At 37.3% G+C, this 16624-nt stretch overlaps 1 protein-coding gene across 2 annotated transcripts; it reads right to left on the bottom strand.

The window, feature by feature from the left end:
- Positions 1–2188: 2188 nt before the first annotated feature.
- Positions 2189–15593, bottom strand: ercc2 (excision repair cross-complementation group 2). Of its 2 annotated transcripts, NM_001008130.1 has the most exons (23): positions 15391–15524; positions 14581–14680; positions 13843–13920; positions 13710–13772; positions 13461–13574; positions 13251–13367; positions 12347–12463; positions 12116–12239; positions 11947–12043; positions 11586–11719; positions 11175–11343; positions 9836–9954; positions 9656–9725; positions 9210–9279; positions 9009–9110; positions 8853–8916; positions 7773–7894; positions 6934–7026; positions 6784–6856; positions 6581–6651; positions 5866–6009; positions 5301–5444; positions 2189–2702 (listed from the first exon to the last, which is right to left on the bottom strand). In NM_001008130.1, exons 1-23 carry the CDS (start codon positions 15393–15395, stop codon positions 2610–2612), a joined length of 2283 nt encoding a protein of 760 aa, NP_001008131.1. In that variant the 5' UTR covers positions 15396–15524; the 3' UTR covers positions 2189–2609. The 2 variants fall into 2 exon arrangements, 1 of the variants encoding a protein (NP_001008131.1); XR_001171486.3 differs by lacking the exon at positions 7773–7894 and having other exon boundaries at positions 15391–15593.
- Between the last annotated feature and the right edge of the window lie 1031 nt (positions 15594–16624).

Below are 16624 nucleotides of genomic sequence, written 5' to 3'. Positions count from 1 at the left end.
ATTTTATTTATATAATCACAGCATATTGTGGACGACTGGACCAAAAGCAAAAATTTGGTTGGTTGCTACTGGTAACACTGCTGCTGAAATTTAGCCGTCATGTTAATAAATCATTCCCAATATCTACATGCTAGTTATCTTGCCCAGGTGCAAGCCAATGCACTATTGTATATTAAATGTCAGAACCTTGTGATGACTGATAAGGAACACTTGAATAGGATGATATCAGGTAATGAGTGACATTTTGACCAAACAATACTGTTTTCAATTGGAAATACATTTACAAATAATGTTTAAACCATTGAAATTGGTGTATACTAAAAGTTGCTTAAAATTACATTTTCTTTCATTATGTAAAATAATTGGGTGGAGTTCCTCTTCGACTGATTAGATCTCTGCTCAGATGTTGCAATTGTGTAAACATACATACTTGTGCTTGGCAGAAATTCCAACAGGATGACAACTAAACATAAAGCTGCTATGAATTAGGTCAGCTATGATTACTGCCAGGCAAGATGCTTAATAACTATACCATTTACAGTGGCCTTTCACACAATGTGCTTCGTGAGGAGTACACAGTGCTGCTCAATAGGATCGCCTATATCAACACATTTATCTACCTTAAAGGAACAGTAACACCAAAAAATGAAAGTGTATAAAAGTAACTAAAATATAATGTGCTGCTGCCCTGCGCTGGTAAAAGTTGTGTGTTTACTTCAGAAAGTCTACTATAATTTATATAAATAAGCTGCTATGTAGCCATGGGGGCAGCCATTCAAAGGAGAAAAGGCACAGGCACATAGCAGATAACAACTAAAACACTATTGTATTCTACAGAACTTATCTGTTATCTGCTATGTAACCTGTGCCTTTTCTCCTTTTTTCCAGCTTGAATGGCTGCCCCCATGGCTACACAGCAGCTTATTATATAAATTATAGTAGTGTTACTGTAGCAAACACACAATTTTACCAGTGCAGGGCAACAGTACATTATATTTTTATTACTTTAAAGCTCTTTTATTTTTTGGTGTTACTGTTCCTTTAACAAAAAGAGCCTTTGCAGAAAGAGGGAAAAAACACATGAATTGCAAGCAGCCAGGCAAATAACAGCAGTATTGGACTGGGGTACTCAAGATCTAACAGCGAACCTGACTTCATGGAGCACACAATCCAGAGCAGCAACTTTACTTGTTTTTATGTTTTTCTTGTGCTCTTTTACTTAGTTTTTATATATGTTTGCTTCTTCTCTAATATTTCACTCATAATTAACTTTCTATATATCTATCTATCTGTGCCTTAAGCTTTTCTCTTCTATCCAACTTCCAAAATGCAAATAGGTTTACAGTGTATGGGTATTCCTACAATACAAGTGCATTTTTCAGGTATTTAGAAGCCTGGAATTACCTGACAACCTATATTTTAGTGTTTCTGTTCCAGTGTTGGTTAAGCATTCACAGTAGTGTGAGATATATACACAATGTGCTCTGGTCTGGTAAGGGCCCTGTCACACTGGGAGCTTCATGGTCTGGCTGCTTTATATGCATCATTTACATCTAATGAACAGGGGCCGGTATTATTGGGCCGAGATGGGAGAGGAGATTTGCTACTAGTAAGTTAAGCACCCTGGCGTCATAGCCTCTACCAACAGTAAGCAAGTATCAGCAAGTCTTGCCATTGTCCAGAGAAACTGTAATAATGATTTCTAACACAAGATTTGTGGATACTGGAATGAGGCAAACTTTGCCAATCTTTCTACTTAAACCCAGAATATTTCAGAAAAGAGAATTGTATTTTTAGCTTATCTAAAATTCACAAAGGTCCAGTTAGTGCAAAATCTAATCACTACTGTCCCTATTCCTGTAACCAAATCTGCCACCTGAGGAGCTGCAGATCTTCATGGACTGAGCTGCAATTGCTTAAAACACTAATGGCTGGAAGAACAGGACTTTGCTCAAGTCTGACATTACAGGGACTACTGGAACTGAAAACAGTAGCAAAGTCATAATTAGTTAGGACACCTGCCATGTGTTACTAAGAAAAGCAGTAGCCTGAAGAATCATAACAGTAATGACAAAAACTATAAGTAGGAAAAAGCTGAATTGGGCAAACAGTTTCCATAATAGTGCTGAAAGAGGAAAAAATAGTTAAAATTTCCAAGGAACCTTAAAAAAAAGAAAAAAAGAGGGGATTTTCAGCATTTCTGTAATGTACAGAGCCTTTATTGGAGTATGTTAAAACACACACTGTTTAATGATGTCATTCTGACTTTGCACATTTTTTATATATTCTGGGCATACATAAAAATAGAAAATTCAGGACAAACACAAAGCAGCACAAGCTGTTATATATCTAAAGTGTGAATGTCTTCAATCTGTATTATATTACAACTGTTATATGTTTTACATGGTCACTTATTTGCAAACCTGTAATAGGTGAAAATCAGTTTGGCTGGTGAACATTCTCAGCATCCTCAGACAGCCTCTCTGAGAGTAACACAAAAATGCCTGTTCTGAACACTCACATGTCACTGTCTGGCTGTCATCAGATCACTTGCTAAGTGGTACAGATTTAGCAGTCTGTGAAGGTTGGAAGCACTCTTTCTGTGCCTCTCACACCTGATGAGCAATCTCTTGTATCTTCTGTAGCATCTCTTCAGACTGCAATTGCTCAAGTGTAAGAAGTGACAGTCCCAGCTGGTCCTCCTAAAAAAGAAAAGCATAAAATGGTAAGTTTTTTGCAAGATGAAATACAGTGGTCAATGATATGGCAGAGGATGCTAATCCAGTTACTCCTTGAAGTGAAAAAGCAATCAGTGTTTTAAATTTATACCACAAATATCCTGTGAGCTATAACCTTATATGGTGTTTAGTGATGTCATTTGTGTCACATGACTCACTGAAACTTTTATATTAAAACTAATAATGTACTCCCTATTCTAAAATATGAGAATATCAGAAAGCACTTTGGAGTTCCATAACCTGTATGAAACACTTGTGCTTTTAATTAGTCATGGAACGTCTCAATTAAATAACCAAAAATTGTGTTTATATTCAGTAAGAAATAATAGATTACACACATTTCCAGATTTATGGCTCTACAGAGAGCAATCTTTCTGTTTTACTAATGATCACTTTCATCTCTTAAGGTCCCCATACACGGGCCGATAGTAGCTGCCGATATCGGTCCCTTGGATGGTGTATGGGGACCTTTACTCCCATGGTTGATCTAGTCAGTACCAAAAACCTATCAATTTTCCACATTTAACAATGATCAATTTCCTTTTTCAGATAATTATCTCTTTAGCTTGCACACTCCCCCTCAGCCAAAAAATTCTGATCCGTAACTCGTATTGTTGACATAACTGCTTTTTTATGCTCTGCCTTACCGCCTTCAATGCTTACTCTGAAACAGAAGCAATTGGCAATTAACATAAATCTATTTCATGCAGCCCTGCTGCAACCACTCCACAAATGTGCCCAGAACCACCAGCCCTGGCTAAATCCGCAGACATGATTCCCGCAAGTGGACTTCCTCCATTATAAATGTCCCAACTCTGCCCTCTCCAAGGCCAAGCAAGATTCCATAGTACACTCATAAATAATAAATCAAATTCACAATGATTGTTTTCCCATATTTAGCTCCCTGCCTCTCTCTTACTGCAAGCCTCTAAGCTCTTTCTCAAATTACTAACTTTCTCTGCACTTATAATCTGCTTGACCCTATGCAGCCTGGTGTTCAACCTGCACACGCCACTGAGATGGTTTCAGCTTAGTGTGGGGTGCCCTATTGCTCCATACTCAACCCTCTGTTGCTCTCCTTGTACATTTTTTAGAAAACCTTATCTCTTTGGCCTTTTATATTGCTTATATGCAAATATCATCCAAATATACATAGACACCCCCTCACTATTCACTGACATTCAGACCCAGATCTCTAACTGCCTACTAGCAATTTCTTTCTTGATAAACCAATACCATGCAAACTGAACCTAGCTAAAACAGAGTTCATGATCTTTTTACCCAAACCTGGCTTTTCTTCTTTTACCATTACTACCGATGGCATGACCATTGACCCTGTTGATTTGGCATGCTTCCTGGGGATTATCTTTGACCAGCCCCTCTCCTTCTTAACATATTTATGCCAATGCAAAAAACGAAGATTTCAACCAAAGTATTGAAAAGCTACACCCATTTCTTTCACAAGTAACAGCTCAAACACTAATCTATGCCTTTATCCCATCACACTTAAGGTGGCCATACACAGGCTGATTTCAGCTGTCGATGTCGGTCCTTCAGATCAACTCAGCAGCTTATCTGTCTGTGTATGGGCACCACCGACGGGCCTTCCTGACCAATGTCTGGACTGAAACTGGACAGATACAGATCACGCAGATTTGATTTTTCCATCAGATTGGGGACCGCATCAGCACGTTAGCCCATAGGTGGGCATATCAGGTGGATATTACAGTGTATATCCACCTTTAGACTACTGCAACCTCCTACTACCCACCTCTCACCCCTGCAGCTAGAATCCTCTTGTCATCTCCTAAGAGGCAACATGTTCACCCCCTAGTAAAATATCTATCATGGCTGCCTGTTAATCAAAGAATACCATACAAATTAATTTTACTAACATTCAGAATCCTTCAGTCCTCTGCTCCTCACTACAAATCCCTTACTTGTCTGCCTGTTCATCTTTGGCTGCCTCCTCCTTTTTCTCTTAGAGTCACTGTCCTTTCACATAATCCACACCCACTGCCATCTTTCATTATAAATCTTACTATTTTGCTGCTCCTTACCTCTGGAATTCTATCCCTGAATTCCTCTGTAGGGAATTCTCACTCAACCCCTTCAAAAAGAAAGAAACTCAAATCCTATCTTTTGGAGCACTAGAACATTACCAGCTAAGTCTTGGAACTTAAAGATCTGTGCCCAAATCTTTGTGCACTTTGCCCTCCTATTTTATGCCTGTAAGTTACCCACCCACTCCTATCACATGGCACTTAATTACTTTCCACTTATGTTTATTCATTGTAACATTGTCTTCCGAGTGTGTACTTTTCTATACTGTAAAAATATACTAGTAGCGCTTTATAAATAAAGTCATTCATATATACATGCTTATATTACCTCAGCACTCTGCAACCTATCTAATGATAAATGAATACTGTGCAAAATAGGGCAAATTACATGATGCAGATCATACAGCCAAAGCATTTTTTTATGCTGGGTATGGACAAATACACATAACACTGCAAAAGAAAGAATTAAATCTTAAGTTGGTCAGAGGAACAGTCTTACCCTGCGGAATGGTTGAGCCATTTGTCTTAGGAAGTGTCGGGCTAGATGTACACTTTCATCCAGTGTAAGATTTAAGTTTGCATCTGTAAGGTGTTCTTGAATCCAGAGTGGCAGCTTTCCTCTCTTATCAGAACGTGCATACCGCTGTAACAGTAAAGCAGGTATGGGAGCAAGAGTCAAAGAGAATCAGCATTAGTAAAATAAGGACAATAAGAAACAGCAGCTACTAAAAGCTGGGAGAGAGTGAGGTATGTGTATATGTGTGGTGTGGAAGATATATTAAGCAGTGTATGTTAGAGTGGATGTATGTTCTAACACGCCGAGAGCATTGTTGGTGGTTTAAAATTATTTGGATATTAAAGGTGAACAACCCCTTTAATGTGAAAAGTTGGATACTGCAGAGTGTGTCAGAGCACAAAGGCAAAGTTAAAATTATGTGTAATATCCATAGACCTGCAACAATTATCTGGCATGGTCATATCATGTTGAATTCATTGGAATAAAAAGTCTGCATTACTGTACACACATAGAATGTGTATCAGTATTGATTCATATACCCAGTTACCTTGTCAGCAAACAGCATTATTCCATAGTCAGTTTTACCACGGATAGCACGTCCTACACACTGAGCTGCATGCCTCATAGCATCAAATGTCAGAAAATCATTCTCACGCAAATGGAACTGATCCCGCAGGAACTGCAGACGAGCCTGTAAGGTAGGAAGTGTAGGTGGATTGAGTAAATGTAATAAGAGGTGCAAAGTTTATTCCAAGATGGGTAACTTACAGTATCCAGTCAACAAGTTGTATTTATTGGTCTACTGTTGTAAGAGAAAACATCTCACTGGTACTATAGGTTACTACAAATAATTTATTTATATTTAATTATATTTCCAAAATAGTTTTCTTTATACAATTGTTTTCAAACTTTAATTTTTACTATTATAGTTTGCACTGGCTCCTTGCTCTAGTCCAGTTTTTTTTAAATAAATTCCATCCTTCTTAATGCTAAGGATGCAGAAAAAAGTTTTTAGATTCTTGTGTTAATACACAAGAGTGAATGTACCCAAACTGCATACAAAATTATGATGTAGAACATTTAAAAGTGGACACCAACCAAAAGATATTTTTTTGTATAATGAAATTTAATATCATTTTGATTCAAACTTTCTAATGGTTTTAAAGTTATTTGTAAATGTAATTGTTATTGAAACCAGTATCTGTCTGTTTATATTCCCTGCATATCTCAATCTTTAAGGGACAAACAGTATTAGTAGTTACCTTCAGTATACGGCTCTGTGTATATACATATGGAACACCAAACATTATTACAGCTCGGCCATAGTGATGCACTGAGGAGAAATCACAGAAATATTCCTATAAAGATCACTGGTTCTCCAGCACAGTTATGTTAATGTAATGAAGATAAAAACGGTTTGGCTATTATTCTCTGCTGAGATCTGAGCAGTTTTTAGTTTACTTACCAAAATCAATGCCCTCTGATACTTTTCCTCGTGCAACAGATAACAGGATAGCTCCCCTTCCATTTTCACAAGCCTAACATAAGATAAAGAAATCATATCACTCTTTGCTTAAATGGCAAAACCCCTTTATCCTATTCTATGCAGACTGACCTCTTGATATTTTTCTAAGGCAACACTAGTCTCTGCTCCATCTTGTGTTTCAATGAAGATCAATTTGTTCCTCTGAATGTTTTCCAATATTCCCTTATGAAATATTTACAGCAGAGTGTTATAGTCACAAAGAGTCAAAGTGTGTTATGGGTCAATATGTTAAAAAGTGTCACAAGTACATTTAAAGGAATACGGTCATGGGATGTTTTTTTTTCCAAACACATCAGTTAATAGAGCTTCTCTAGCAGAATCCTGAAATCTATTTAATTTTTAAATTTCACATGGGGCTAGCCATAGTTTTCATTTCCCAGGGTGCTACAACCATGTGACCTGTGCTCTGATAAACTTCAGTCACACTATACTACTGAGCTGCAAGTTGGAGTGATATTACCCACCTCCCAGCAGCCGATCAGCAGAACAATGAGAAGGTAGCAAGACAGCAGCTCCCAGTAGATATCAGAATAGCACTCAATAGTAAGAAATCCAAGTTGGCTTGGGACTCCTCCAGTTACATGGGGGTAGGAGAAACAATAGGTTACCTGGCTCCTTCTGAAAGCTCAATGCACTGAGATGCCTACACACCAATATTACAACTAAATAATACATTTGTTGGTTCAGGAATAAAATTTTTAATGGTAGAGTGAATTATTTGCTATGTAAACAATGTAACTTAGAAATAAAAAGTAAACTATATAAAAATCATGACAGTATCCCTTTAATGTACATTATTATTTCCATAACACATGAACAATATGCCGTTTGAAGTAAAACATTGCCATTTCAGTCAGGTGATTACAGAATGAGAAACAATATTAGAATAGGATGTAGCAATTAGTTACCTGCTCATACCATGAAGCCACAATGTTCTCCATGTATAGGTAACTGGTAAAAAATCCTACTATTCCATCTGGGACCACAGCAGACATTTCAAGCAAAAGGTTCCCATAATTCCTCATCACAGCTATTTGTTTGCAGGTTGCAGAGTAGAGAAGTAAGACAGAACACAGAGAACAAGCAGAAATTAAAAAAAAAGCTATTAAGAAAACAGTTCAGGTTAAAAACAACTCTCCACCTGGAGAACCCCACCAACCCCATGCATAATTTATATTAAAGTCATGAGATGATTATGAATAGAGATTTTGTACAGTGTGGGTATGATTAAAGGAAATATAAACCTGTGTTCTCTCTGATTTTATAGCGTACTTTTTATTTCTAAATTACACGGTTTACATAGCAAATGATTCACTCTACCATTTAAACTTTTATTCTTGAACCAACAAATTTTAAAAAATTTTTGTTGTAATAGTGGTGTGTAGGCAGCCATCTCAGTGCATTGTGCCTGAGTCTGAGCTTTCAGAAGGAGCCACATATTGGAACTGCTTTCCGATAAGCTATTTTTAGCTGAAGCAGTCCCAAGCCAGACTTGGATTCTTTACTACAGAGTGCTATTCTGATATCTACCACTTTTGGCAATGCAGGTGCAGTCAAAATCTGTTTGGGTTTTTAAAAAATGGATTTCAATGCAGGATTCTGCTGAAGGAGCTCTATTAACTGATGCATTTTGAAAAAAAACATGTTTTTCCATGACAGTATTCCTTTAAGAAGAAAATGAGGCTGATGCTACAGGGCATTCTGATGCTAATTGCACTGGTTTCAGTCTGCCATGTAAACTGAATAAATTACTAATCAGCCTTATACTGTGACATAATATATCTGTATGTATGTATACAGTATATTGTGAGTTTGGCCCTAAGCTTAGTAACTGACACCACCTTCTTTGCCAAAAGGCTTTTGTTGCCTTGGGCTGGTACAAAACCCCAAAACATAATGTACAACATTTCTAGCCGGCTTCTTTAACTAAAGCTTTAGTTTTCCATTAAAACAAATAAGGATGTTTCAGATTTCAATATGTTATTTACCTAGATCTTCCCTTGTTTCAAACTTTGAACTCATTGCCACTTGATCATTCCCACGGCCCACGACCTGCAGCATACAGTAAACAACTGCAAGTAAGCCTTCACTATTTACCTCTTATGTATAAAAGATATCATATGCAATATATAACCTTTTCTTACCATAGGACAAAGACAAACACGGGCCAAGGTCATTGTGAATGTTGCCATAGTAACAGGGCGAAAATCCAAAATTTTGGGGTAGATATCCAAAGGAGAGAGGGTCTGGTTGTGTAAAAGTCACATTTTTAAAAAAGAATAGATTACACAGGATTAGAAGAAAAATTTGAAAAATAAAAAAGTAAAAAAAAAAAAAATTCTTACCCCAGACGTGATGATGACAGACTGAAATCTCTGGAATACAGGTTTAATTGCAAGGGAAGAATCTAGACAGCTAAATTAATGATAAAAACAAGAACGGCTAGAGTATACAGTCTTTGTAAGAGAGAAAGCTGAAAAAAAATGAAGGAAAATTGGCTTTGAAAAGGTGGACAGTGGGCACCAAGAGAAACATTGACCAGACTACAGGAGCACTAGAAGTAGGGAAAAAAGAAAGATTGTGTTGGAAAGATCAAAGAAAAAAAAATACTGCGCACCGAATCTGTATTTTGAAAAAAGTTGTATGAATGTGTGTGTGGAAAGAGGAATTAGAGGCAGAAAATCATTCCTACGAGCCAAAAAAAAAGATATTAAGCCAAAAATTGGCAAAAAGTAAGAAATTGGAAAGAATAGCACTGATGGGCATTTCAAGGAGAAAAATATTTAGTAACCTGAAGTGCAGCACAGGATTACTTATAGATGGTGTTCTGTCCTCGAATGGTTCAATAATTATCATAAAACCTGTAAGAAAACAGAGACATGGTTCACAAGGGAAATAAAATGGTTTGTAGGAAGAGAGGTGATGGGAAGGGCAAGCAAGAATACACAGAATCCAACTGTGAGGAAAATACCTTTAGTATATGTGCTGACAAGGGTAGCAAAGTTGGTTATGAGGGTAAGAGGAGAGAGGTCTGTAATGTCAGCTATCTCAAGAGTGCGTGTGAGGGAACGCAACCGTTCTGCACAGAACCTAAAAGGCAAAAGATTTAATATCTGTAAGGGAAAAATTCCCATTTTTTTTTTAATTTTAGTAGATTAGTTTATTATAAATTAACCTATTTCAAGCAACATTTAAACTTGTCTTAGTTAATTTTATGGTTTTTGAATTATTCATTCATCATTCATTCATTCAATGAGTAATTTTAATATTATGTCTGTTTTCATTATTATTTCTATTTCTAACTGTCAGGGATCATGGACGCCAGCAACAAAAACAAAAAACCCATAGTTTAGTTTTATTGTAATTCTTATCTTATTGCATATCATTATTTTCAGGCTCTTTAATAATCATCTCTATCAAATACATAAAAATCAAACATTTTGCAAACCTCTGACTGGTTGTTAGAGTACTGAAAAAAATGGAACAGTCAGATTACAGTTGACAGAGTTTAAAAAAAATACTACAGTACTCGGGTTAAGGTGAACTATCCCTTTTAAGTATTTCTCAATTTGTACAGGAGGTCACTATAAAGAAATGTTACTAGAAGAACAATTTTTGTACTTACCATTAAATCCCTTTCTCTTCACTTACTATGGGGGGCATAGGTACCTTGAGGATAAAAATCCTTCCACACCATCTAAGTGTTTGCCCCAATGTTGCTCTGGGAGTGTTAACCAGTGCAGACCCCTGGAGAGTGGAAACTAGAGATCCCAGTCATTTGGGAGATTATTTTTAGGCCTTAGTGGCATGACCTATAACCATAGTCCTGACTATTTTATTCCTGAGCCACCATGTGTCCTTTCTCCTTTTGAGCACATTAAGAGAAACTAAGGATTAAGGGAGGTAGCAGGGGCAAAGCTCTTAAGAAGTCAATTTTAACCTTTCCGTGTGTACTCTCCTGTATCTTTAGCCCCATAGTGCCTGTGTCCCCCAATCTAAGCAACAAAGGTCATTAGTAAGCCAAAGAAAATAAACAGCCATGTGACTCAGAACATCAGATAATTACAAAGCCCTCTGGAGCTTGAACTTCAGCTGGAGATAACCAGCTGCAAAATGCAGTTTCAATTATTTTCTCAACTAATACAACAGTAACAGAAAGCCCAGCAAATTTCTGTTGTGAAATCTTTCTTAGGCTATGTATAACAAAATATTATATGTGAAAGTTTTGCATCAATTTAAATAAGATATTTCTGAACACATTAGTAATACTTACTAGGCATTATCTTTGTAATCAACAACTCAACCCTTACCGCATTGGCTTCCTTTCGATGCAGACTTTCTCATAAAGGTCACGAAGAAAGGCAGCAGGGCCCTCTTGTGTTACATGGCCTGCACGTAGACGTGATTTGATGTAGCCCACTAATCGTCGTAAAAAACCCAGGAAGTGGAGAGCATTACGGATGCAGCCTGGCACAGCCTCTGCATACAACACGAAAGTCAGTCCTTAGTCATTTCAGTAGCGAAGGAAAAACAGTTTTGGCTGTTCAATAAAGTATTTATACAAAATGTATAACTAATCAACAAACAGCTTAATGTCCAGTGAACAAGGCTGTTGAAAAGGTTTGAACTAAGTTGGGGAGTAACAGGTGCAGCCTCCTGAAGAGCATGATAGGCTTAATGTTTACAGAAAAAAACTAAATTAACAGCACAACTTCTCTTACCTTGCAGAATTTCATCAGGTAAGACAGGGTTGGACAGGTACACATCAGTCTCCCTTGCAACACTGGCCTCCCGCAATCCCTCCACCAGTTGAGCGTACTCCTCCTTCAGCTTCTTTTCATCTGTTTCTTTTATTCTATGAAAACAACAAAAATAAAGCTAAAGAATAACAGTTCTCCCTTACCTTTTCTCTCAATATTCACCTATTACCGGCTCTCCTTCGCATCCACTTTTTTTCATTAATTTTCTGAATGTACCCTTCACATTTATCTCCCATTATTTAACCAGTTTTACTTCTATTAAAACAGTTTTTTTATTATGCAAGAATTTATTTTCTTCTGTCCTCCACAAAACATCCCTTACTTTTCTATTGCCGTGTTGAGAGTTTCAATGTTTGTCTGACAGCGCTCCAGGGTTCTGCGTGTGATGGTGACACTCATAGAGTCAATGCAGACATTATCTAAAGAGTAAGAGGGCAGATTAATTTTGCAGGCGTGTGAAATAGACAGGTAAGTTCAGTTTTATCACTTACCAATATTATGAGCTTCATCAAAGACAACAACAGATTTCTTGGAAAGTTCACGAGAGACAAGGTCAGCTATTTTGGGATCCAGTAAGTAGTGATAGCTGTACACAACCACATTGCACTGTCCGAGCTGCAAAAATACACAACATAATTTAAAACACAAACATTTATTCAGATATACTAGTCAATTATATCTTCTACAAGTTAGGACTGCATGAGAAATATTCAGACACTCACAGCATGTCGGGCAAGGTAATAAGGACACCAGCCTTTTTGTCTACCCAAAGTCCTAAGGTCATCCAGATTGTAGATACCAGGAGGAAGGGGGGTCTCACGTCCAATTGCATCAAATTCCTTAAAAAAAAAAAAAAAAACAGGGTTAGTAGCAGAGTAATCACTTGATTTTCCAAAATAAGCCTTTCTGCCCCATCTTTATTTTGCTAAACATGATGTATGCTCACCTGGGGAAGGCAGATAGCTATGAAAGAGTTATGTTTTTTTTTACTTTTCAAGTGCTTTTTACAATCTATGCTCTGCTTTGGTCTAAACTTTGTGTAAAGTTTCCTCCTGCAGGCAACTTTGCCTGACTTGGGAAAACTGAAGTGATTTGTACTGTTGACGATGGAAATGCATTTTGGAGAGATTAGTCGCCCATGGTAGGAGAGATCTATTGCGGTCGACTAAATTTCTGCATGGGACAAAATGGCTGCTGCTTTCTTAAATAAACCATACCTGTTTACTCAGGTATGGTAAAGCAGCCTGCAAAATAAATATAAAGCTCTAGCTTGCACTTTTGTGACTAATCTATTGGCAATAAAATGCCTGAGTAGCTTTCCTTCTTCTTTAATAAGGTGATAAGGAAATCAGGCTCTGTACTAAGCAAAATTGGAGACTTTGGAGGAAGTGTTAGAGAGGAGAATGCTGTTGAACTATAGAAAATGTTTCTTTATCCCTACATGCTACACAACACTTAAAAGTTAAAATTGCAGTTAAGCTCACAGACAGTGTAGAATGTCTTCAACTTTTACCACAAGTACATGGAACTTGTAAGACCTTACACATTTATCCATGAATGTTATAAGTAAATATTTTGGCAAGTATTAAAATTTTTGGTTTGGAATTTCTTTTAATTGCCTCATACCTCAAAAAAACGACAGGTTTGTACAGTTGGGTCTCTCTGCTTCTGGGAACGGACAAAGGAAGCTGTCAAACTGTGACAACGACCATCTATCTCTTTGCCAAATCGCAAAGCACTGACCTGAAAAACAGAACATACAAAACTGGAGAGATACCCAAAATATCACTAAAGCCTAATAGAAGATGTCATTCAGATATGAAAATGCATTCTCACCTCTGGATTAACACAAAGATTACGTCTGGAGCTCAGAGCCAAAGCCATAAAATTGAGTGTGCCTCCAGTCTGTGCTTGAGTGTATTCAATTAGCTTTCTTAACTCCTCCACCACCTGTAAAAAGGTTGCTATATATTAGTTATAAAATAATCACTGGCTTTCAATAGTACTTCAGTGAAGAGTAGGTTAACTGTACTTAGCAAAGTAACTGTACTTAGCAAAGTAATTATTTAAACAGTCATTTCTAACCTTCTCTATTTCAGGAACAGTTCTGGAGCAGTATATTAACTTAGTGACTTCCAACGGGTAAGCCTGCAAAATACAATATGTGTAAGAAAGTGAAAGAAGGTGCAAGAAAAGAGAATAAGAAAAAATGTATTACCCTTTGGTAGGCCACAATAAGCGACAGGAGAGAAACTGTTTTCCCAGTCCCAGACGGCATCTCCAGAACACCGTGACCCTAGGAAACAGACAAGCAGTACTATATATTTAAATAGTGCACAAAAAAAAGAGATTAATGCAGGTCAAATATTCAAACACCATACTTATAAATGATTTTTCAAAAACATCCAATAGATTTACTGACAATAAAAAGATCCTCACCTTAATGGAATGTTTATATTTAGCACTATAAATAGAGTTTAAGAATAGAGACTATTTTGGGCAGAATGCAAGAATATGAAGAGACAAATAAAAACATTAACCTGAGAATGCAACATACTTCTGTAATACTAAAATCTCAGCTTCAATGTAAAGAAAAACAGAAAATACAAGGGCAACAAGGATGAGCAAGAGACAGGTGAGAACTAATAATAACACAAGAAAAAGGCAAAACTGGGGAGTAAAACTGTCAGCATTTAAAGCAGTCAGGTGACCAGCACCTAACACTTAAAGGAAGAAAAAATGAGAGCTAGACACACAGATAGAATGTAATGCTTAAAATAATGCTAGTCATGATCTTCAACAGAAATTCTAGGCCCAGACATGCACTAGAACAAGAAGTTATTTTTATAATCAACCATATAATAAGCCAGAAAAGTCAGATATCCATGAAAATCCAAGTGGTTGCTATTGACATAAGCATGCATTATTTTAGTCCACTGTTCAGGGCAATACTTACTTTGGCATCCAGGGTCCTCTTGAGCTCCAACATGTAGGAGTACTGTTCGGGATAGATGTACTCATAGGGAAAGTATACCAGTAACCCATCTATATTCAGCCTGGCAGAAAAGTAATACACACAGGTAAGCTATTTTGATTAAGAAGTAACAATATCCAACATTCTATGATATTATGCTCAATCTCCTCATTCTTAGCTATTTTAAAAGATCTATTTTATGCTTGCTGATGGATGTTGTCTTTCCAAACTTCCTTATCCACACCTAAACTCTGCCATTAGAGATTAGTTTGTCTCTGTGGAATTAAGTTAAAGAAGGAAATCTGAGGCTATTGCTGATGGATTTATACGAAATACTCTTTGGACCCAACAGAATCATGAGCCCCATATAGTTCAATCCCCTGTATATGCATGTATTTAGCTTATAAGAGGTCTATAATATATGTAACATTTAAAAAATGTAACCAAGCAAAAAAAACAGGCCAGATTTCTCCCACTGTTCCACTTTAGTCTTACTAAGGGACTCTAGAATTCAGTGCTGTAAATTTAGACAATTTCATAAAAGATAACCGATTCTTTTTATTACCGAGATTACGTGAGATTTTTATTCGAAATCCCACGATACCCTTATTTGCCGCAAAGGATCTAGACCCACATGACATGTCCTCCCCGACTTTCATTTACGATAGACTATCAGGAGTGGGTGCAAATATTAAAACATTAACTTCGGGAGCAGACAAAAGACAAACGTAAAGACCCATTTCCTTATACACAGCATGGAAAGCACGATTGCCAGTTCTGAGATTGACTCACTTCATTGCTGCTTGAAGCTCCGCTTTACCCTTTGTTCCTCCCGGTTACAGAAATAAACTTTATACCTCTTTTTCTCTCAGCTTTTACGGCTTGTTTATTATCTTTACATGCCACTACTTTATAATACAAAAACTACACTTCAGGAAAACCATAATGAACAAGGGAAACGTGGCCAATAGGAAAGCACGACCGGCGTCATGACGTAAATGGGTTGAGGTTTCTGTGCTGTCTCTCACTAAGGAAGGCAGAAGCAATCGAAAGATGATACGGAAAGGTAGATGTAGAGCGTAGGTGCCTGGTAGACCGGGCTATTTGATGAGGTTTAGATCTAGACTAGAGTCACTGTGGTGGGGCTTGGGGTGGTTGAGAACGTATTTTTCTTAAGTGGAAATGAATTGACCATGTGTGTGTGAGTTGTGCCAGAAGAAGCCTCCTCTCAGAGCCTCCATCTTTTTACACCATCCACACCCACTGCGCTCTCTCGTCTTAAACTTTCTATCTCGCTGCTCCTTACGTCTGGAACACTATCCCTGAATCCCTCCGTAGGGAACACTCACCCACTCTCTTTAAGAAAAAACTCAGCTGTTACCTTCTGGAGCACTAAAACATTATTTTGCCCAGTCCTGCGCTTAAGGGCAAATGCCCATACCTGATTGTATTTATTTATTATATCACTTGTCCTCCCTGTGTGTAATTTTGTATTCTGTAAGACTGTACAGCGCTGCGTACCCTTGTGGTGCTTTATAAATAAAGTTATACATACATACATACATACATGTCTGTCTGGTGTACTCGGGCGCACAATTACACAGAGATTGTAGTTATACAGTAGTATGTATGTATATCTTTATTCATAAAGTGCTACTTATGTACACAGCGCTGTACAGGGGTTATTAAGATAATAATGGATCAATCCAAAGTATAACAATAAAGTCCCTGCCCTGTAGAGCTTACAATCTAGATAGTAGTGTTTCTTTCAGGGCTGTGGAGTCGGAGTAGGAGGCAATTTTGGGTACCTGGAGTCAGAGTCGGAGTTGGCAAAAAATGAACCGACTCCGACTCCTACTAAATTTAAATGGGAATAAAAAAAAAAAAAAGCAAGTTTAAATGTCCCAATTCACAAACAGTCATAATTAATTACTTCTCTGCTATAAGAATAAAGCCCAATGCACGCAGTGCATAAATGAACACATTGAGTGACTATGAAGCTTTTCATTGACTGTATGCTTCACTA

The sequence above is a fragment of the Xenopus tropicalis genome, chromosome 8 (genome assembly GCF_000004195.4).
Source record: "Xenopus tropicalis strain Nigerian chromosome 8, UCB_Xtro_10.0, whole genome shotgun sequence".
Classification (NCBI taxonomy): domain Eukaryota; kingdom Metazoa; phylum Chordata; class Amphibia; order Anura; family Pipidae; genus Xenopus; species Xenopus tropicalis.
This window is presented reverse-complemented; position numbering and strand designations above follow the sequence as displayed.